The sequence below is a fragment of the Lissotriton vulgaris genome, chromosome 2_1, assembly GCF_964263255.1.
Source record: "Lissotriton vulgaris chromosome 2_1, aLisVul1.2, whole genome shotgun sequence".
In the NCBI taxonomy this organism is placed as follows: domain Eukaryota; kingdom Metazoa; phylum Chordata; class Amphibia; order Caudata; family Salamandridae; genus Lissotriton; species Lissotriton vulgaris.
Genome location: NC_141687.1, coordinates 360,403,997 through 360,427,350, shown reverse-complemented (window position 1 = coordinate 360,427,350; position 23,354 = coordinate 360,403,997). Strand labels below are relative to the sequence as shown.

Here is a 23,354-nt window from a genome sequence, read left to right as displayed (position 1 = left end):
GAATGCATCCAGATCCTGGACTTCGACAGGGACTTCTAAGCTTTCCTGCAGTGCTGGGCAATGTAGAACTTGGCCTTGCAGTCCTGGATGGCTTAGGGTTCCTTAGAGCGTGGTTGCAGCACACTTTGAAGCCATGTGAGGTCTTCAGACACCAGAGTCAGACCTTGTGTTGGTCCGTCAGTGACCCTCACACACCAACAGGCCCCTTGGTGTCATGCTTCATCATCGGGGCCTTGCACCCCTCTACGGGATGCGGCGTGCTACGACTCACGGATACGTAGGAGCACTTGATAGTGAACTATGTGTAGGTGTGTGTTTAGGGAAGGAGTGTGAGTGGTGAGGTGAGGTGAAAAAATGAAGGTTAATTAAAAATACCTGGCTCGTAAGAAAAATTATTTATTATGTCCTCGGCTGGTATTGTTAAAAAGTGCAAAGTGAGGTTGACAAATATACGTATTAGGGTATATCAACCCATAAAAGCGTCGACATGTTTCGGAGTACAGCGACTCCTTCTTCAGGACGAGGATATGCACGTTATCCTCACCTTACTCACATGGATGTAGAATGTCAAAGTGTATTCTACCAAAAAACTAGGTGAAATGTACCTATCAGTGTTTAATGTAGATAAGCTCTGTTGCGCCCGCTCGGAGCAGCGTTGAGGGGAAGGGAGTCGATTAGACTGTGCAGTAACCGTTGCTTTACTGAGCAGTGAGGAAGGAATCCCCCAATACTACGCTTAGGTTCATGAGGTCAGAAAACCTTGAACTATAAGTTCTTCTAACGCCAATTGGGCGCAACAGAGCTTATCTACGTATTACCAGGGGAGACCGAATCCACTTGTCTCTCTCCCTCCCTCCTTTTGTTATATTTAGGTCCGTCAGTGACATCAGTTTGTGACAGTCTTTACAGGGTTTGACACCTGTTGTCTTGGGTGGAGGCAAGCCCCTTTCACACTGGAAATTAATCAAACTCTTTTAAAAACAATTCTGTGTGTAAGGCGCGACAGAAAGAGGGAGTGAGGTCTGTATCTGTGTTAGAAAGAGCAGAAAGAAAAGAACGGACGCTCAGCGTGCAGAGGTGGAGGCTATGTAGAGGTGCTGACGTTACTAAAGTGTTGGGATGGGTCCGACAAGGATCCGCACCACGCCACCTACCGGCGCATGAAGGAATTATTGAGAAAAATCTCTGTATCTACTCTGGCACCTGGGGGTATTCACAAGGTGAAGATTCTGTAGCTAGAAGTATCCATCAGAAATTGTTGTTTCATTAACGTGCACTGATTAAAGGCAGCCAGCTGCTTTAACATTCTCTGTGGGAGTGAACTGAAAGGTGCCTCCAAGATGAAACTGAAAATTAAAATATTTATACAATTTTGAAGCTGGTGCAGTCCTGCAAGGAAAAACAAAAAGTGTGAATAAAAACCCTTAAGCAAATTCCTTTGAGATGATGTGTGAATAAACTATACAATTTAGTATACATTAGTGCACTTTACGAAGATCAGTTAGTTGCCAGGTGTAGCACCATATCTGTTCAATGTACCTAATCTGAACTTATGATGGCAGATCTTGCTGTTCGGTTGGGGGTTTATCTTAATCGACAAATTATGTGTAGTGGTATCCTTTAGTTTAGCTATAATTGCCAATTGCGTCTGCTTCACAATTTAGCCCATTTTAGTCAGCTATTGACAGCTGCTATGATGGAAAGTATGAACTTCCTAAAACCAATAATTAACCCTGATGGAATATGGACTTTGACTTTTGAATTTGATGAATATTTTTACATATTTTTGTTTTTTTCATCATATGCATCAGTGTTCAATCATATTCAAATTCTCTCATTAGCTTGTATACCAATTACCAAGCATTACTTCCATTAAGCATTACTTTACAGTCTCACTACACAGTACATCATTCAAGTATGTTAATTTCTCATATATTCCTCCTTTAATAGGAATTAGAGTTCTGCTTTTCTTCTTCCTGATCACTGTGTTGTTCCAGATCAGTTAGTGTCAGTTCCTAGGTCATTATGCTTAAGTTGAACCCATGCTGGTATTGACTTAATTTTGTCACTCCACTGTCAATCATTTAACCACCTCTGCTTCCCTTGTGTTATATACTGGCGCTACACTTTTCTTCAATTTCATAGCTATGTTCCTCTAAGCTATTGTTAATCCCAACGCTATAACTTTTATTAGCTCCCATTTGTATTTTTTAGCTGGTACAAATCCAAATAGGCATAAAGTGGGATGTCGTGCTGAATTGCATTGCAACTAAATCTCTAAATGTCTGTAAATTCTGGCAAGAAGTGACCCAAGATCTCACCAAACTCCCACCACAAATGTATCCAAGTTCCCTTGTGAGTCCTGCATTTAGAACAGTCACTACTATTGTTCTAATTTATCTTCTTCATCAACTGAGGGGCATATATGGGCTCTGAATGTACTTATTATCAATAAGCTTGAGTTTAGGTTTGGCTTGATGTTGGTTTTTCTGGTGACTTTTCTGTAGTTTACGAATATTATGAACCACTATGCATTCAAATATTCGACACCACCATGATGTACAAATATATTCATGCAAAACTACTTTCCAGACCGCTTCCAATCTATTTTGTTTCTGACTGACTAATAGTGGGTAAACATGTTTGATATAGCTATGAAGCTTGTCTTCTACCTCACATTGACAATATGTCCTGATTAACTTTGAGTATTTCTGGCTCAATGGGAAAGTCTTATCACTGTTGCTTTACAGGCATCGAAAAGGACATTAACATTTGAAATCATCCATTTACTATGGAAGGTTCAACAAAAGCCCTCCTCAAATATGTCCTTCAGGCACTGTAGTTTAGTCGCCCTAGAACCACCTGTGATGAAGCCCCACATGGCTGGAGAGAGGGCCGTAAGTCAAATGGGCAGACTTGGTATGTACATATTTAAGTAATGACAATGTAAGCTGCTCTGTTCCAAACTTTAGGTATAGTCTGTACTTGTAAGGGGATTTATTTTATAATTCTGTTTGTGGACAGTAACAGCAAGGTTCTCAGTGTTTATGGAGTTATCAGGTGTTGTATCAGTGAGGCTACTGGATCCAGACATGATGCCACATGCCGCAGTTGTGCTGCCTGAAAGTAGGTTCAGAAATCTGGTGCAAACATTCCTCCCTCCTCCTTGGCAATCTCATAGTTTCCAACAACATTCTCGGCCTCTCACTATCTCCATATAGCTGCCCCATTAAAATGTCTAGTTTCTAAAAGCATATTTTCAATATCGCCATTGGCATATGTTAAATGGTATAAAGATAACAAGGGGTAACTTTCATTTTGCCCCATCAGGTACATGGAATATTTCAGCCAATTTAACAATACTTGCCTCCAGTGAACCAATAAGAGCATTGATACTACTATCACATATGCCTCTATCTCTCTTAATGGAGTCTCAATCTCTCTCCCAATTTTTGCTGGGTCCATTAGAGTCAACAATATATCATCAGCATATAGTGATATAATATGCCTTGTCTGCCCAGTTTGTATCCCAATATGGGAAAGCCTTTTTTGTATTATTTGTTGCTAGGGGCTTAGCTACCAGTGCACATATCGGAGGGGAAAGGGGGTATCCATGTCTCTGCCTCTGTGTACATGTCAAGTGTCTGATATCAAAGATCCCGACTTCACCTGTGCTGTTACATCTTGGTATAGCAGCGCTGTCCACTAAATGAACATTTTGCCAAAGTGCTAGCTTTCGAGCGCTTTGTTCATAAATCAACAATCAACCACATCAAATGCCTTATGGGTTTTCAGACTCGCTATCACACAAAGTATATTCTGTTTATTTGCCTGTTCCATTAACAAAAATGCTTTCCTAATATTTGTGCTTGTGCTGCGTCTGCCCACAAAGCCCATCTGATCTGTATATATTAATTCAGCTGTAGCAATTGCCAGGCATCTGGCCAGTACTTTCGCTAAAATGTAATTGTCCATGTTAATCATGGAAAGCATTCTGTATATCTCACAATCCGCAGGGCCTTTGCCGGCTTTCGGGCAAGACTATTAGTGCTTTCCTGAGTGCTCCCAACAGCTGCCCTGACTCAAACGCTTCATTATACGCATCAAGCAATGGGGCTGCAAAAGAGCAACATATTCCCTATAAAATTCTACGGAAAGTCCAGCATCAGCAGAAGTTTTCTCTGTCCCGAGGTGCAGAATGGCCTATTTTATGTCCTCCATGTCTATGGGGTTGTGATGTGCGGTTGAAACCTGAGACATGATGGTCTATAGAGTGAGTTTGGTGCACAGTGTCTCCTTTTGACTAGCTGAAGTTAAAAGTCTAGTAAAGTGGCTTTTGAGCTTTGTATGAAGAACACTAGTGACTGAAGATTACAAAAGAACTTCCAGCTAGAAAGCGGGGAATGGTTCAAGCATGTGAATCTATGAAAGGCCAACTGCTAAAGAACCTGCCTACTCTCAAAGCTACCCCTTGGCCAGGAGCCTTCCTGTTTATGCCAGACTCACCTTACTGTACAGGAAGCGCTGCAACTCCAACTCCGCAATGCCCAGCTGCCCGTCCTGCTCTGTGAGTCGCCATCGGGCCTGAGCAAAGTAGAACTCAGTTCGCCGGGCCACACTCACATCCTCCTGCTGTTTACGTGGCTCCATCTTATTAGCTCTCTGGAGCTGAAAATCTTTGAAGCATCTGCATTTGAAAACAATTTTATAAAACAATAAAGCACTTAGTTCATCAATGGGGTGTAAAGGATTTGAGCAACATCTGAAGCAACACCGGAGCAAAGTACATCTGCCTCATTTAACGTCCCAGCTATAATAAACATATGGATATTGATTCTTGGCAACTGGGAGTACACACTAATGATAACAACAAGTTTCTAGTTCTCCATCATCTGAATCTTCATTGAAGTCATAAACACTTGAATCGTCCCACTTGGGTGTGATTCTTGTGCCTTTTAACAAGAGATAAAACTATCCGTCTAGGTCTTTATATATGCCTACTGAAAGACTACTAAAGTAAATAATGGCACTCCTATGTATCATTCAAAAGTTCGATGAATTACTTAAATGGCTAAGTAGACAACTTTCATTTATGCGATCACCGTGTAATTATGTTTCTGACCACATGTTGATTTCAAACCATCTTTATCTCGTTCATTCATAAGCAAAACAACAGCGTACATTCATTAATTATATTGAACTCATGTGCACGGTGTACCCAGTGAATACAGAACAGAACAAAAACGGAAAGATTTTCTCCAATATCCATAGTGCCTGTCTGTTTCTTATAACAAACAACATGAAATTGTCAAAAACATTGTTCATATGCCCTATCCATGTGGAGCATTGTTGTGTTTGTTTTTTATATTAGTCGATGACGTTTCGACCCAGAGTAAAAATACAAGGGCTCTTCAAGACAGAAAAGATAAGAGGGGACATCTGGAAAAAACAAATAAATATGAATTATTCAGAATCATGGTGGTCAAGCCAACTGTGACAACGAAAGGAGTAATGAATACTACCAATCGCTCAAAATGGAGAAAGCTGCAGGAGTCAGCCTTGTTAATAGATTCACCCTCGTGTGGCAAACATACAGTTTACTTACTACGGGGACAAAAGGTAGGCCTGCAAAAAATGAGTGCAAAAGTCCTGAGTCAAAGATATACAAATAATACTGCCGCAACCAGATGGCAGATGTTTTATGAGGCATTGCCCACTGATAATAGAGTCCATTGCATGACAGGATTCAGGAAGGAGGGCACATGGCGGCTCCAAACCACAGGAGAAATGCAGAGGGCATAGCAGTGGAGACAGTCACTGTCTACATACTAAGAATTAAGCAAAAAGTAATCAATTAGCAACGCTCAAATTAAAGAGGACCCTGGCAGAAAAAAATAAGATTTTTTCTAGCATGTAATTGGGAAACATAGATCAATTTCACAATAATATAAAGTATGAGCAACCAGTTTCAAAATGTAAAAATAAAGCAACATCTGTGCTAGAAATTATACACAATAGATGATGGATCAGTACAAAAGTAAAAGAAAAAAAAGATCAAGCAAAAAAATAAAATAGTAGAAAAGAAGATTTGTCAAACCTAGTCCATGAGAAATGTACTTCTTTTAGAGTCGTTCCACCAACTTAAATGAAGGGAATATCCAGAAATTCCTGAATTTAATCCTGGAGCAGGGAAATGAGACCACGCCCTTTCGATGGACTCACAGTGCATTATACAATTTGCATTTCAGTTTCTGATGGACCAAGGTAACATTACGGCCTCTCTGCGAGACATCAAGCGCTTCCCATCAAATGTTGCTGAAGGAATGGCCGACCTCTATAAAGTGGGTTACCATGGGAGTCAAGGTTACTTCACACCGAACCCTACTACTGTGTTGGCTAATGCAGAACTTGACTTGCTGTGTGGTCCGCCCGATATAAATCAACGGCATGGACACCATACACAATGTAAGACATTAGACATGTTACATTTTGAAAAATTTCTACATTCCATGTTAATGCTACCATGCACAAAGGTCTTCGTGCCAATAGTGAATTGACACGCCACACAATCACCACACTTTTTGTGCCCTTTAATGGGGGTAACCCCCACAAGTCCCACACAATATTACCACAAGGCTGGTTGCTAATTGCAGAATGTACTAGTTGGTCCCTTATATTTTTGCACCTTTTGCATGAAAACAATGGTTGAAATGTGTGGTCTATACTTAGTATGATGAGCCAATGTTTTTAGGTCTCGCTACGAATGCAGCGCAGCTGCTTCGCCAGCGAAGACTCTATTGCTCTATAGACTCTATAGCTTTGATGCGTGAAGGAAGACAGGAGGTGGCACGCGCGGATAGGCGATGTGCACTCTGTACGCGTGCACATCTCCTGTCCACGCGTGCATAACTCCTGTCCCCAGAGGCTGGCAGCGCGTGCATCGCGCACTTTCACTTTCCCTCGTCGGCTCCACGGAGCCAGCTTGTTTGTAAATGTTTGCGAAAAGCATGGGATCTGCTCGCAGTGACAGTGGAGGAGAACCGAGGGAGGGGGTGGAATTATCATTTTGGTTTGGTAAACTCATCAGATGATGTGCAAACAAAACATACCCTTCTTGCCAATGGATTTTGTCAAAATATGACCATGCTCAAATTTTGCCATAAACAAATTCACATAGGCTGGTGCTCCAGGAAATCCCATTGGTGTTCCATTGAAATGGATGGAGTAATCTTCAATCCATTAAAAGTAACTCTGTTGTGAGCAGAATTCTAATAGTTCTACCCAAAACTCTTTGAGGTGTTTAAGTTTTGTTGCCTTAGCAAGACCCACTCCACTGCCTCTAGTCCACTTGAGTGTGCTGTAGAGGTGCATAGTGCTACCACGTCTATTGTGCAAAGGAGACAATCTTCTGTTACTTCTTTGGATATCGCTGCTAAATTGCGCAAAACGTCTGTTGTGTTCTCAATGTATGTGGTCCAACTCTGCACAAATGGTTGCAGATGAGCATCTATATATCGTCCTGGTCCTTCAAATAATGACTCACAACCCAAAACGATTGGTCTAAACGGGGGGGTCTACTAGACTTTTGTGTATCTTCGGTAGCATATATAATTTTGAGCGTCAAGGAAAACGGTTCATGAGATATTGTTTAGTTGTGGTGTCTATCCAATTCACTTCCTGCGCTTTATTGAGTATTGAGTTTAATGCTGCCGAAATTTCCATTGTAGGATCATTTTCCAATGGGGCATAGATGTTTCTGTCTGTTACATTTTCCTGTACTTTCCCCTCAAAGTAACTGCGGTCCATCATGACCAATCCACCCCCTTTATCAACTTTCTGAAAAACCACTTTAGAATTGTTAGCCAGACTTAGTAATGTACTGTATTCTGCCTGACTTAAGTTGCTTTTCTTTTTAGTAAAGGTGATTTTCTTCAGATCTTTTTTCACAAGGAGTTCAAACGTGTCCAGGGTTTTGTGAGACACTGGGGCTGTGAAAGTACTCTTGGGCTTGAATTGTAGCCTTCAGATTTCTCTCTGGTGGGATCTGCTGGTGTTACATTCGTGAAATAATTTCGTAATCTAAGTATCCTCATGAATTTATAGAATGCTACTTCAGTTTCAAGTACTGTGCTATTGTAAGTAGCAACAAACAATGTTCCTTTGTTAAGAATAGTTTCTTGTGCTTTAGTAAGGGTCACTGTGGAAATATTGATGATGAGGCTTTCGTCTGACTTCTTGAGCCTTTCTTCCTTTTGTCTCTTTCTCTTTTTTGGCCGATGTTTGGTCTCCCTTGTGGTAAGTCTAGGGGTTGCCCTTGATCCCCGCCTTCCACAAAATAAGAAACCGTGGAAGCGCTCCCTTCTGCTCTTACTTCTGTAATATTGTTGGTTCCTTCACATACTATTTATAGGGGTTTCAATGGTGCCCTGGCTGTATCTGTGTCTTTATCAGATATTACGCTTTCTTCCAATGATGTATTGATGCTTTTCGTCGAAAATCATTTCTGCGCATATACCTCAGCCCATGTAGAGGCTTCATTTAACTTATAATCTATGGTGTCTCTTTTAAATTTGTGTAATTTCGTTTCTTGGAGTTCTTCAATCTGTATGTATATCACACATAGTAGTGCACGTTAGAGTCCAAGTTGCCCAAAGGGACTTGGCCACTTTACACGTGATTTCTCATATGATAGGCAGGCATATTACTAACGTAGCACACTGATTGGCAAAACATCATAAATAACCGGACAAATAAAACAGAAAATAGAGTGCACAACCATGCTTGAATACACCACTATCTTGCACATTTTAGCAACAAGGCATTACATCACAGAACAGTACAATTTGCAGACATATTCGACTTCAATACAAGCAGTCCGTATAATCTTAAAGGGATAGCTTCTATCCAATAGCCTTTTCTGGAGTTCATGTGCTTCTCTGAAATAGTCACATGTATGCGTGCAATTCCATCACAGTTTCAGAAACTGGCTATATGGAAGGCCATCTCTCAGTGCCCGTGGGTGAAAGCTTTGGTATGCTAACTATGTGTTCCTATCCGTAGGCTTCCTGTACAAGCATGTTGCCACTCTACCAGCATTGTTTTGGATCAATGGATCGAAAAATGGCATACCAATAAAAAGAGTAAAAAATGATCCAAAAATGGCATCTGTTGGTTGTCCTAATTGCCTGCACATTTAAGATTAGTCTGTCTCTGATTAACGTATGAAATAAATCCTTTGTGTCTATATACAGAATCACTTCAGACTATAAAAATATCATTGATGTACCTCTTCCAACATCTGACAGAGGATCTAAAAGGGTTGGAATGAACTCGTACAAATTGGTGTCCAAAGACAGAAACATAAATGTTTCCCAGGTTCAGGGCAAAAACGGCTCCCATAGAGGTGCATATGCTTTAAAGTAATGTAAATAATTGTAAAAATTATCTAGGGTTCCTATTACAGACTAGAAAGAACCTTATTTGTTCTGCCTGGGTCCTCTCTAATTTGAGCTGTGTAAATTGATTCCTTTTTGGTTAATTCTTATATTGTTTCCTTTCCATTGGTTAGTGTGACCTTATCTGTCTGGAAAGCTTCCTTCAATCAGGGGGCCACCATCTACTCACTGACAGCGCACGCTTGCGCTTTAAGTAGACAATGAAGATCTCTGCGCTGCCATGCTATTTCGCCTTTTGTGCTTCTCCAGTGGTATGGAACTGCCATTCACTGTCCTTCCTGAATCCTGCAATTCACTGGACTCCATTCTCAGGTGGTTAGTGCCTCAAAAAACATCTGCTGTCTGTCTATGGCAGTAATATTTGTATATCTATAACTTTTGCATACATTTCTTTGTAGGCTTACCTTTTGTGCCCCTGATAAGTATATTGTTTGTTTAAACCACAAGGGTGAATCTAATAACGAGGCTAACTGCTGCAGCCTTCATAATTTTGGGTAGTACGTAGTATTCACTTTTCACAGTGAGCTGGACCGCTGTGATTCTGACTAATTCATATTCATTCGTTTTTTTCCAGATGTTCCCTATAGGAAAGTGCCCCTTTTGGACATGGTCACCCCCACTTTTTGCCAGGTATTTGATGCGATTTCGACTGGAAGTCCACTGGACCCCTGCTAACCAGTTTCCTAGTGCCAAATTTCTTTCCCAAAACTGTATAATTGTTCCGCCCCAATTGACAATACCGTTAGCACTCTATGTTATTCACTAGTAAATTGTGCCCCTGATACCTAGATCCTGAGGTACTGAACAGGGTCTCTAAAGGCTGCAGCACGAATTATGCTACCCTAAGAGACCCCTCACAAAACACATGCAAGACTGCCAATGCAGGCAGTGTGTTTTGGAGCCGAAAAAAGTGAAAACCCAACAAGGCACCCATCCCTGTGTACCATGTCCCTAACATTGCATGTAAACTTTGTAAGTCACCCCCTACAGCAGGCCTTACTGCCCTAAGGCAGGGTGCAATATATTGTATGTGAGGACATATCCGCCCCTGTCCTGTTCAGTTCCGTTACAGCCAGTGCAAGTAAATTGGGAAGCCATTTTAAAACATGTGCTGGACACTGGCGAAAAGAGTTCCCCAGCTACAGGATGGCTTCACTGAAAATAAGAATGTTTGATATCATACATCTCGTATTAATAAACCCACAGTGTGTTTGAAATGCGAGTAAAGCTCCCCTCACAGGAAAGGAAGCCGACCTCCTTTGGGACCTAGAGAGGTGGGAAAATTAGCTAATCAGGTCGGCATGCCCGCCCCAGGCTAGTAACACCCCTAAGATGGCCTAACCTGAAGTGGGCACAACCTCTCGGAGTTGACCATCTTAGTGATGGCAAACTTAGGAATTCTGGGACAGGGTTACGTACACTTCCCACAGGAAGAGATCATATAGGGGCTGCAGTGACTCCAAGGGTCAGTAGCCAATTGGCTACTACTCAACACTACCATAACACCCCGAAATTCAGTATGTAGGAGAGCCTCTGGTACCAGAAAATTAGATCCTGCTGATCTGAAAGAAGACAACGGATGTGAAGAGTCGCAAAAAGCAAGTACAGCAGACCCCGAACCTGACTTGGCGCCAACCATGTCGGCCTGCCAGTTGACTTCGACAATTGCGCCAAAATATAACTTGTCCTATAGCTGCTGAGTCCACAAAGCCCGGGAGACCAACCAGCACTTTACCCAGGAACCAAGAACTTCTGTGAAGCATCGGACCTGCTTCCCAGCATCCTGCAGGCACCCAAAGGGACCTGAGAGGACTTTAAGACCGCAAATACACAATGCCTAAGGACACCGCTGCAACCATTGCTCCCGGTCCGAGCTGAAGTGGTCCGACGGTGCCAGAGTGGTTCCTCAGTTCTCCAGAGATGAAGTCTACTGTGGTTTCACCCTTCATGAACTCCCCGGCACCGCCTGCAACATCTGTTAGAAGGCCTCCTCTACCGCAACTGCTCCAGGTAAGGGAAACCTGATACCTAAAGACACGTCTTCACCCGTTGCCCCGGCCAATGGAGAAGAGGACTAAAGGTGTCCCTGCAACTCCGAGCATCGTCAGGCCTGAGCCTCCTATTTGTTCAGCCCGATTGGCCTCCCAGTTAAAGCCTGCAGCCACTTTACATGAAGACAGGTCCCCATAGACTAACATTGGGCACCCAACACTGCTCTGCACTCCTGCACCTGGTCGCCCTAGTGCCGCCAGAGGGGTTCTGCTGGTGCTGACTAGAATTTTGCCCACCACTCACCTTTACTCCAGGAATTGGTTCCGTAAGTCGCTGTCCTGTACCTGAACACTTGCTTTTCTCCCAGAGGATAACATTGAAGCTCCTCAAAAATGCACTGTTGACTTTTTTAATGCAAAAGTATTTCGATTGAAAAACGTAGTTACCTGATCGTATTGATTCTGGTGCCTACATATATATGAAGATACATGTTATTTTTATAAATTGGTGTGGCTCTCCTCATTGAGTTGTGTGCATCATTTATTGACTATTGTGTCTATTTGCAGATGTCTAACACTCATCTCTGATAAGCCTAAGGCTGCTCGACCCCACTACCCCCCAGAAGAGCACCGTGGATGGCTAGAGCAAGCCCATGTCCACTCATAAGGGAACCCCTGGACATCTTTGCACAATATACCATATCATTTTGATATATGATATAAAGAGCCAGCTTCCTACTTTCTTATCTTTTCTGTCCTTATGAGCCCTGGTTATTTTACTTTGAGTCAGAACGCAGTCGACTAACACAACAAGGGGAAACATGGATAGGGCATATGGGCTATTTTAAAAAAAAATTCATATAGTTTGTTATGTGAAAAAGACACGCACTTTTGATATTGTAGAAAATCCTTCCATTTTTTGTTGCTCTCGGTTCACATGGAACACTGCGCACTATAATTCATTAATGTGCGATGTTGATTTACTTATGAATGAACTTATAAATGTTTGAAATCAGTATGGTGGTCTGAAACATGATTGCACGGTGATAGCATTAACTACAGTTGGATACTTATCCATTTAATTGATTTCTTGAATGATTCCCAGGAGCGCCATTGTTTTACTTCAGCCTGTATACCCAGGCCTCATGGGTTTATGGGCAGATCTTGTAGTTTATAAGATATTGACAGACTACGGTAACAACATTTTGTCTGCATTTTGTGTTTAAAAGAACCCAACTAAAATAAAAATGAACTACGGAATGTAATAATAATACTTTCTCCTAAACTGTGATCTGTTAAATAGATAACCATAACAGGAGTGAAGCTAAATGGAGATACATTGCAAGCTGCTGCGTAAAGCAAAAGTGGGACACTGCACTTTCACTGTAGACGAAGTGCTGTGTTTCTCAATGCCCTTGTCTGTCAGTTAACATCGCAAATAATGTTTCTAACACAGCAAGACCTTTAATTGTCTCAAATAAGATGTCACATTAACATTGCTGGTGAGTTGGAAGAATTATTTATGATTCAAAAAAGATTGATGGAGAATTTGTATTACAAGTTGGAAACTTTTATGGTATCTCATGGAATCTTCACTTATAGTCACTTATTGTAAAAAACACATTCACTAGAATACAATGGTCTCCCCAACAACAGAAGCAGTAGTAACAATGAGAATAAATATATTGAAAAAGGAAACAGTGCATAAGCCAAAGAGGGTCCACACCGAAGTTTGTCTCACTTAAGCACCTTTTTGGGTATATAAATGTAGAGAGAAGTGGCTAGAAAATGTGTGAACAGATATCAAGGTGCCCCCAGGCCGGGTGCGGCCAAATCAATAAAAAAAGAAAAAAATTTGAATTTCATGGTAAGTCTGAGAACCTGCAATTAATTATTTTTTATTTTATTCAGAAAAGCTCAGACTCCTGCCTTAAAAAAAGTTTTTTTAAAAACTCAGCTAGCACAACTGTAGTGGTGGCGTTTATTCTCAGGGGCTCAGCTTTGCTTTTTTCAGAAGCATAACATTACACATCAAAAATCTATTTTGTTAGCAACTGCTTGGTTGGAGGTAACTCCCCTCTGACAAGACCATAAATGACAAAAAGCATTTGCAATGCAATAGGTCTCGCATTTACGAGAGTTTGAGCTATTGGCATGGTAAATGACAATGCCTTTTATTTATGGTTTAAAAAGTAAAACAAAAATAAAAGGCATTGTCATTTACAATGTCAATAGCTCAAACTCGCGTATATGCGAGACCTATTGCATTGCAAAATGCTTGTTATAGGGCTGTCACCAGCTGGCCTGGACACTTGAGTCGCGTTACCTCTTACGAGGTTGTGCCTAAGTGCCTCTTCTCCTTCAGTGGATTACTCGCTGCACCATGAGTCGCGTTGCCTTCCTAGGCTGTCGCCGGGTGCTTGTGTAAGAGGATACACTGATCCAGGGGTGAGGGAGGGCGGGGGTTCTTATGTCCCCTTGCAGTTGCTTTTGGCACTTGTTCGGATGTCAGATGTTTGAATGCTGTCCACAGACACTTTAGTTTATTTTTTTTCAGGCCAGGTGCACCTACTGGGTAAAACCCCCAGATTTGGTTCTCTTATGTTTGCCCGCTGCAGCCTTTTGCCACTGTCTCAGAGTTCCAGTTAAATATAGTCCACAGGCACCTAGTATGACTTCAGACCAGGAACCCCGGCGGGATAGTAACCACCCCAGTGACACGGCTCGCGCACACCCAGATTGAGTCTCTTTAAGTGGGAGCAGCACAAAACTAAACACCTGCCTTTGAGCACAGCAGCATCGGGCCTACCTCAGTTTTTGCCCAGGGGACGCTCCCACTTCAACTTTAATTAGTTTCTACTGTTCAAAGTTACTGCCTTGCTCGGGGCACGTGGCTTGGAAGGGGAAGATGATGGACCGTGAGCCTGCAGCTCCACGCTGGCCAGTCTTACATCCTCCAGCATCTGGATTGTGGGTGCCCCTTCTTGAATACGGGGCCTACCCTGGAACTCGACACCCCAGAAGGGAGACAGTTTGGGGGCCGGAACGCCTACGTGAACCCGGACACCAGCGATTGGCGAGACTCTCCGAAGGCGAGCTTCTTGATTAAGATGGCACCCGCAGGGTAGTAACTTGCCCTGGGGCTGACACTAGTCCACTGGCTCCAACCCCCCTAAAGGCGACCACCAGAGGCGTCCTAATGCAGTTGTAGTATACGGTAGCCTATAGTGCGGAGCACAGCGGTCCCATTTGGCCCGCAACACCAGCCTTTGATAAAGGAAGGCTGATTTCCCTAGAGACAACGACTAGAGAAGCCTGTGGCGAGAGTGCAGACCAGAGGGTGAGCGAAAGGATGACACCTACCGCAGTGTCAGAGAGAAACGAGGTGAGCTGTGAAATGGCTGTGTCCGACGTACCATTGGGAGAGACGAGAAAATGGTGTCCATCCAACATGGGGGTGGCTGGCCTGGAACTGTCAGGAAGATCAATGCCATGGAGCGCCTAGGCGGCCCAAGAGTCGTTCAAATACAGCGTGGGACCCGGTGAGCTCTACTTGGGATGGGGGAGCGGTTGGAGACTGCGACTACCTCCGTAGCGTGGAAGGCTCGGGGTCCTGAAGAAGGTTTTTGTGCTCTGTGCTGGGATGGTGTAGACCTGCAGGCCCCCAGACCGCTGGAGTTTGGGCCCAGTGTTAAACAAGCTCTCGCCAATGCGGAAAGGCAGCCGCTTGTTTTTATTTGCATCGCGCTTTCAATTTAAGTGAAACCGCAATTCAAAAATGAACAAGCGGCCGCCCTTGCCAAAGGCAACTGGAAAAACATAGCGCCGACATAAGTAATGAAGGGGACTGTGTCAGGCCGCAAGTAAAACATCCAGTCGGGATGGGCCGTCCCAAAAGAAGACAGCGCGTTAATAAAGAAGCCTCATTTCCAATCGGAGGCCAGTGTTTTGCATAAACAATGACACCAGCCAATCAAAAAGATGGGCGTGGCTTCAAGTCCCCTTCTGACATTTTATCAATTACTATACGCCTTCAACGCTAGGCGAGACCTAAAAATGTGTTTCACTTTTCTAATCTCGACAGTTCTTTACAGACAGTAACACCCTTCTTACCGCTGATGATTTTTGAGTGACTTTTTTGGCAAATATAAAGTGATGAAGTCTCATAAGTACCCTATTGTACAAGTTACTTACCTTCGGTAACGATGTATCTGGTAGATACGTTGTCTAGCCGCAGATTCCTTAACTTAGAATATCCCCAGGCGTGAGACTGGATCCGGAAACTTTTTGCAGCAGCACCTCTGCGCGCCGGGGGATGGCCCCACACGACCCCGCCCTGACATCGTCCTCGTACGTGACGTCCGCGGGGTCATATAAGTCCCTCCAGGCGCTGATGTCAGTTTTCTTCTGAGAAACTTTTCTGCAGCACAACGCGGAGCCACCAACTAAAATCTATGAAATGATGGGAACAGTGTGTAAGGGATAAAAAAATCCGTGAATAAAGAAGGAGGATCATGGAAGACACCATCGTAAAGACAGAATAGACACTGCCTATACATACAAGAGAAAGCTGTGAGAAAGAGCCCCGCAAGCTAGGCGGAGGCCCCTTCCCGTGTGCAACAAGGAAGAACATCTCAACAGACAGTCCCTGAAACGCTTCTACAGACTTGTTCCCATCAATGGAAGACATCAAGTAAGGAGTGAGCACATTCAGGAGGACCTTCAGGAAGACCCTCAAGACCTGGCTCTTTGGCTAAACAGATCTGCGGACCCCCAGCGCCTTGAGACCCTCACGGGTGAGTAGCTCACTTACAATTCCCTGATTGATTGATTGATTTTTCACAGTAACATGTTGAACTGAGAGGTTCAACACCAGCCAACAGCATTGAGTGAACAAAGAAGGGCATTAATAAAATGGAAAAAAATGTTCTGTTAAATAACTGTGAGGGTACAGCCGAGTGCACCAGGATCCAGGTCCACAAGAACTGACAAGCATTTGCAATGCAACAGGTCTTGCATTTAAGCAAGTTTAAGCTATTGGCATTTTAAATGACAATGTGTTTTATTTATGCCTCAAAAACGTAAACATAAATAAAAGGCATTGTCATTTACAATGCCAATAGCTCAAACTCGCATAAATGCGAGACCTGTTGCACTGCTAATGCTTGTTTTGTAAAGTATTCTCGATCAATGGTGAGGGAGGAAGGAATTCGTGATCCGTTCAATTCCCTTATATAAACATCAACTAATCAAAAGCGGAAGGATCACTTGTCCTGCATTGGAGGATCACTTGTCCTGCATAACATTGGGTATGCGGTCTCGGTTCTAGTCCCAATAAAAAAACCCTCATTAACGTGTTGTTTTTGTGGTTGTCTCTGAGCGGTATATTTACGTTCTCCGCTTCTTACACACGTTATTGCAAAATCATGGGGTTTAGTGGTTTTGCAACCTCCACCAGGAGGTAATACCCTTTGTTATAACAGTAGTGACCAGAAATGGTGCTCGTGAATTGGTGAAGTGAATTTAAAAGTCTCTCGGTTCCGGATATAACTTTTTATTCGTTCCGGAGTTTTTTGAGACAATAAAACTAATGTAGGTGATTGAGGAGCTTGTTATGGCTCTATCACGCATTGATTGTGAAAAAGGTCGACATGTTTCAGCCCTTGTTCGCCAACAGGTCGGGTGGGCTTTCTTCAGGACCAGAGTGAGGTGAAAAGGTGAAGGATACTCCTAAGAATTACTTGGAGTATCTCGTTTCAGAACGTCATTCATTATTGTTCTAAACTCGTTCTACTTCCCGGAAGTAGAACGAGTTTCCGGGACTGCAGTGGTAGAGTCAGCACAAGACGAGTGACGAGGTGGCCGAAGGCCCCCGCTGACCCACACAGATTCCGATGAGGTCAAAATAGACCAATAAAAAAGGTACCAATAAAGGACCTTATCAGAACAATAATGAATGACGTTCTGAAACGAGATACACCAAGTAATTCTTAGGAGTATCCTTCACCTTTTCACCTCACCCTGGTCCTGAAGAAAGCCCACCCGACCTGTTGGCGAACAAGGGCTGAAACATGTCGACCTTTTTCACAATCAATGCGTGATAGAGCCATAACAAGCTCCTCAATCACCTACATTAGTTTTATTGTCTCAAAAAACTCCGGAACGAATAAAAAGTTATATCCGGAACCGAGAGACTTTTAAATTCACTTCACCAATTCACGAGCACCATTTCTGGTCACTACTGTTATAACAAAGGGTATTACCTCCTGGTGGAGGTTGCAAAACCACTAAACCCCATGATTTTGCAATAACGTGTGTAAGAAGCGGAGAACGTAAATATACCGCTCAGAGACAACCACAAAAACAACACGTTAATGAGGGTTTTTTTTATTGGGACTAGAACCGAGACCGCATACCCAATGTTATGCAGGACAAGTGATCCTCCAATGCAGGACAAGTGATCCTTCCGCTTTTGATTAGTTGATGTTTTGTAAAGTATTCACAGAGTGAGCTCCCCTCATGCTATTGGTTAGTTCGTGTACTATCCCACCTCCTAAGCAGTGCTTACATTACAATGTATCAAGAAGTATTTTACATCGCATCGTAATATTAACTAATTGATGCACTGAATACAGAAAGGAAGCATGTTTTGCCATGTTTTCCACTGCAGTATGCATTTTTAGAATAGCTTAGCCAGGGCTCAAAATGCATGCAGGATCTATTGGCTGTGCAAATGCTTGTTTGATCTTTCAGCTAACACGAATCGTTCACAATAGCTTCCCGGTTCGTTTGTACCTCCGACATTATGAACAACAATCCCCACAGTACAATGACAGTGAAGACTAACTGTAAACATGATTATTTAATGTTTTTATCTGCTCTGCATTAGTACCCCAAGATGTTTGCATCCCGGGGTTCAAATACTGAAAATTAGACGTGTCACCATACAGGAAGGCAAAAAGCTGGCAAAGGCTGAATGCAATAGAAAAGCTGGTGTGAAACAGCCATTTTAATGTATACCGTGATGGTGCCAGGTACCACTCTTGGCAACTAGCCTTGGAATACGTTCATACGCGCATACCAAAATCTGTCACCTCCAGATGGTTATCAGGGCTAAGAAAAGGTTTCCATAGTGGATTTCAACCTATGTTATTCCTTTTTTATTTGCGCTGTGTTATCTGATGCAGTCAATTGGCATTTAAGCGTTCCCAATTTACCTTGCGAGTCAGACAGGTAACAGTGCATCACTGAAACAGGAAACCTTTTATCACTTCGCTCCAGAGAGGTTCGAGTAACCCTCGGCAGAGAAGGCACTGTCGTTTTTTTTCCACAACTGCAGTTTTATAAGCTTTTTACGGCATCTGCTTGTTCACAGCTCTGTTTGTTTTCCTGACTTGGTAGCTAAATAGTCCTCGCTGGGTTGGTTTAGGGGAGGAGGGAGTTGGCTAAAGGGGGCAGAGTGATTTAACAGACTCCATCCTTGTAGAAGCGGTGAATGGAGACCACAATGGCGATGAATAAAATATGCTATGGTATTTATATAGCACGCAATCTCTCATCGTTAAGACATTGCAGTGCTTTCCTGCAGTCTTATGCCGATTTACTAGGCATTTTGAGGTTTTAAATGCAGATTTAAGTCTACCTTGGTTCGTGAGGTGTATGGTCAGCAGAGTAAATGATGATGTAACGACAGGCATACGTAAGCCTGCTGGACAAATAGCACAGGAAGAGGGCAGAGATATTAGGATCCTCCAAGACTGAAATAACAAACATTGTTCTCTTGTCTTTATGGGGCCATTTGTTTCTAATTCGAAACACATGGCCCCATAAAGATAAGAAAGTGCTCTGCGACAGCCGCAAAGCAGACAACCCTGTCCGGATTGGCCGGACAAAAAGGAGAAAGGGCAGCGGCTACAAAACCCCATTTTCAATGGCAGGCGACCGTTTAGCATAAACTGTGACGCTAGCCAATGGAAAAGAGGGAAGGGGCTTCAAGACCCTTTCTCAAATCTGATCTTTTACCAAATCTCTCGCCCAGCGAGCAGTGCTTTGCGCTGCAATGCCAGGCGAGACCTAAAAAAGTGAGGGACCGACTACCAGTGCATGGCATTGTGAGCCAGAAATGGTGCTATTTCTCTTAAAGGTGCAGCTTTACAATTATGCTCTCTATATGCTTTTCTTTTCAAACAATCACTATTTGTGAAAATAGCAAATTGATAACATTCCAAAGTATGTTTTGTTACTGACTGTAAAAAAATACACAATCAAATTTCAATTTGATCAGAGTAACCAACATTAGATGCAGAAGGAAGGACACGGGGATGAAGATTCAAGCAGATTGGTATGCGTGTTGGCTTGTGGATCCTTCAGCTGTCACAACCTTTAAAATGTAGAAGTGAAATAAAGGATTCATGTAGCAGTTTAAACATGTTCACAGACTAATCTTAGGGCAGAACTACATTAAGAAGGCTAATACTAGACATGTAGCTAAACAGTGATGGAAGCCACTTAAATACAATGCGTAAAAGACAACAGTGTAGGCAAATCATTCACTAGGCATATTCAATTAAGACAGGCTGAGACTCATAGCCTTTACATTCCTATTTCGTATTTAGCATTAATAATGGTAAAGCATTCACAGGGTCCCTTATGTGGTGGAGGAGGTAGAGTCTGATGCGGAGGGCAGATAGGTGTACACAAAAGGCAGGTTGAACAGCTAAAGTCTCATTACTGGCTCTGTTTACGCTCCTAATGTAGAACAGAACTCTTTCCTTCGTGGGTTAACGGAGGTCTTGGCCCCTGGAGTGAAAATTCCCTGGTTGATAGGAGGTGACTTTAACTCGGTGTTGGATGTAGAACTAGATCAGTCGTTTCCACCTCTGACACGAACCGCAGCTGTGTCAAATGCACAAGCGCTGACCAAATGGCTAACTCATTGGTCTTTGGCTGACATATGGTGCACAAGCAACCCAGACGCGCTTATCTACTCATTCTATTGCCCAGTGCATGGCCGGCATGTACCGCTTGACCCCACAGTGGGTGTCACTCAACCAGTTTTCTCTTATCAATGAGATCGAATACCTAGGACGCACGCACTCTGATCCCAACCCCCAGCTCTTGCAATTTAAATGGGAGGCAGGCCCGGCATTCTGTCACAACTTGGAGCCTTCAACCAGTGGTGCTGGAAGACCAGGCATTTTGTGCCTCCTTGGGGCTGCGATCATCGAATACTTTGAGGTAAACGACGGCTCCACAGGCAATGCACTACTAGAGTGGGACATCTTGAAAGTAACTACTAGGGGGCATTGTCTGGGGCTCACCTGGAATATTCGCAAGCAACTAAGCAAAGCACTTAGTAAAATAGAGCGCCAGCTGCTGCAATATGAGACGAGCACGGCTGCGGAAACAGAAGTCACACAGCGCTTAGACTAGTTGCGCACTGAGCATGTAGATCTATTGGAGATTTTTAGATGCCACAATTATGCGGAACATTCTGCACGCACACACGCGACATCAGATAAGCCAGGACGGATGCTTGCATGACTCCTGCACCAGGAACAGGCCTGCCAACCTGTATGCGCTCTGTGAGATGAGACACATGTTATATATGCAACATGAAATACATGCAGCAATGACGAACCATTATTCATCACTCTACCAGTGCTTGGGGCAATGCGACGAGCAGTGGCTAAGTACCTTCCTAGACTCAGTAAACCTGCCCAAGGCAACCCCTGAACAGCGTGAGACATTAGATGCTCCAATTTCCCCTGAGGAAGTTTGTGACGCGGTTGCAGCACTGGCAAAAGGAAAATCTCCCAGGCCAGATGGCCCCCCGGCCGAATATTATAAGGCGTATGCTGCAACATTGGTTCAGAGTTTGCACACCCTCTGTATTATGGCACTGGCAGATCTGAGGCTCCCCTCGTCAATACGCGAGGCGAGTCAAGTGTCACTGCTGAAATCCAACAGGAATCCAACAGACCTTGGCTTCTTTAAACCACTTACCCTCCTAAATGCTAACGGCAAAGATCCTAGTGGACCAACTGGCACCGGTGGTCCCAACCCTCGTTCATGCAGATCAAAATGGGTTTGTACCATCTCGAAGCACATACTTGAAAAACCTGAGGGGCTTTTTCAGCGTCGCCTCTTATTCTGCTTCCCTTTAGCCACATTCAGGATGTCTAATATTAAACCTGGAAAAGGCCTTTGACTCCCTGGAATGGAACTTCCTATTTGCAGCCCTAGCTCGAAATGGCCGTGGTGACAAGTTCATCCGTGTGATTAGGCTGCTGTACAGTGAACTAACGGTACAGGTAAGAGCGGGCTCATATATATCGGAGCCGATTTTGCTGAGAAGAGAGACCAGGCAGGGATGCCCGCTGTCCCGCTCCTTTTCTCGATAGCCATAGAGCAACTAACGGAGGCTAACCATGCCAGAGCAGACTGGAGCATCCCACTAGGGGATTGAATGCACATGATCTCACTGTATGCAGACACCCTCCTGGTGCGCTTTAGAGATATCTGATCGATTTCTATGCGGCTAGCACACCCATTAGGAGGCTTTGCATACTTGTCTGGACTGAGAGTTAACGATGCAAAATCATGTTCATATCCTTTCAATGAGACATGTCAGAACCTGATGTATATACTTAATAGGGTGCGTGTGCAGTGGAAAGTTGACAACCTTTCCCTACCTGGGTAGACTAATATATAGGCAGCAGGCGGACCTGCTGGATGGCAACCTTGGCAGAGCATTGACTGCCGTCCACTCTCAAAAATCATTCTGGGGCACCCTTCCACTATCAGTAACACGCGCGGCTGGTCCTCACAAAGATGGTGATCCTTCCACGGTTCTTGTATTATTTTGCAAACCTACCGCTATACATTCCTCTGCCTCTTTTTCTTACCCTCGAGAAGATAATCAGAGACTTTATAGTGGGTAGCTGTTGACATCGGATGGAGATAAAGAAACTCTACTTGCCAACAGACCAGAGAGGCCTGGCGGTACCAAACATAGAGGAGTACTACCCGATGAGGGTAACTGAAGGCTTTTGTCTAAACTCAGGAAACATTGTTCCTTTGTTAGGAAACCCCTCACTCACCACCTAGTGGTGACTTGCTTCATCATCGGGGCCCACCCAAGTGGCCTAGCGTCACTTGGGTGTGCTTCAACACCTGCAATTGCAGTGGAGCTGGTAGTGAAATGTGGGGTGCAAACAAAAAAGAGTGTAAGTGTTAAAATTGTCCTGGTATGCTTTTATATAAAGTTTAATAAAAAAGTAACTGGACAAAATTAAAAATATCGGTGAGATAGTAGTAGGGAAGTTGCGACCTACTTATCTCTGTTTTATGTGTTGGTCGACATGTTTCTACCATCAGGGGAAAATCCCTGGTATTCCTCAGGACCAAAACAAGGAAGTGGGTGGTATGTGCCCCCTAAAAGACACACCCAGCCCTAAATCCTCGGACGACCAGAAGAAAAATAGACTTCTGGGTACGCACACCTAAAATTAAGGGTGCTGAAAAACCTGTGGAAAAGGAAGAAAAGTGAATAAAATAATTACTATCCTGTTACGTAGTGCAGTGATAGAGTGCAGGATACGTGCAATTATTCTGGCTTTCCACAGTGGTGGTTGACACAGTGCCTTCATCGATGCAGAGCGTGTCTACAGGTGCTGTGCAAACGTGCTCATAGCTTTAGAGTTAAAATATCTAAAAAATAAGGTCTGATTTAAGCCTTAGTGCGTGCTTTATAAAATACATGCTGGCATCGTAGTCTGGGGTGCACTAAGTCGGAGTGCTCATATTTTGTACCGCCGGTGCCAGCTAAGTGGTGATTAATCGCTTTTTGTAGGACCTGTTCAGGGTTCGTGGTCAACAGAAAGAGACAAACTGGACTAACAAACAT

At 43.4% G+C, this 23,354-nt stretch overlaps 1 protein-coding gene across 1 annotated transcript in view; it reads right to left on the bottom strand.

Moving 5' to 3' along the window:
• The window catches only part of BLTP2 (bridge-like lipid transfer protein family member 2), a 604,102-nt gene that overhangs the window by 71,935 nt on the left and 508,813 nt on the right, over window positions 1-23,354 (bottom strand). The window contains exon 32 of the mRNA XM_086955158.1: window positions 4,507-4,687. Within this exon, the coding sequence (XP_086811284.1) occupies window positions 4,507-4,687 (181 nt within the window). The remainder of the gene's footprint in view (window positions 1-4,506; window positions 4,688-23,354) is intronic.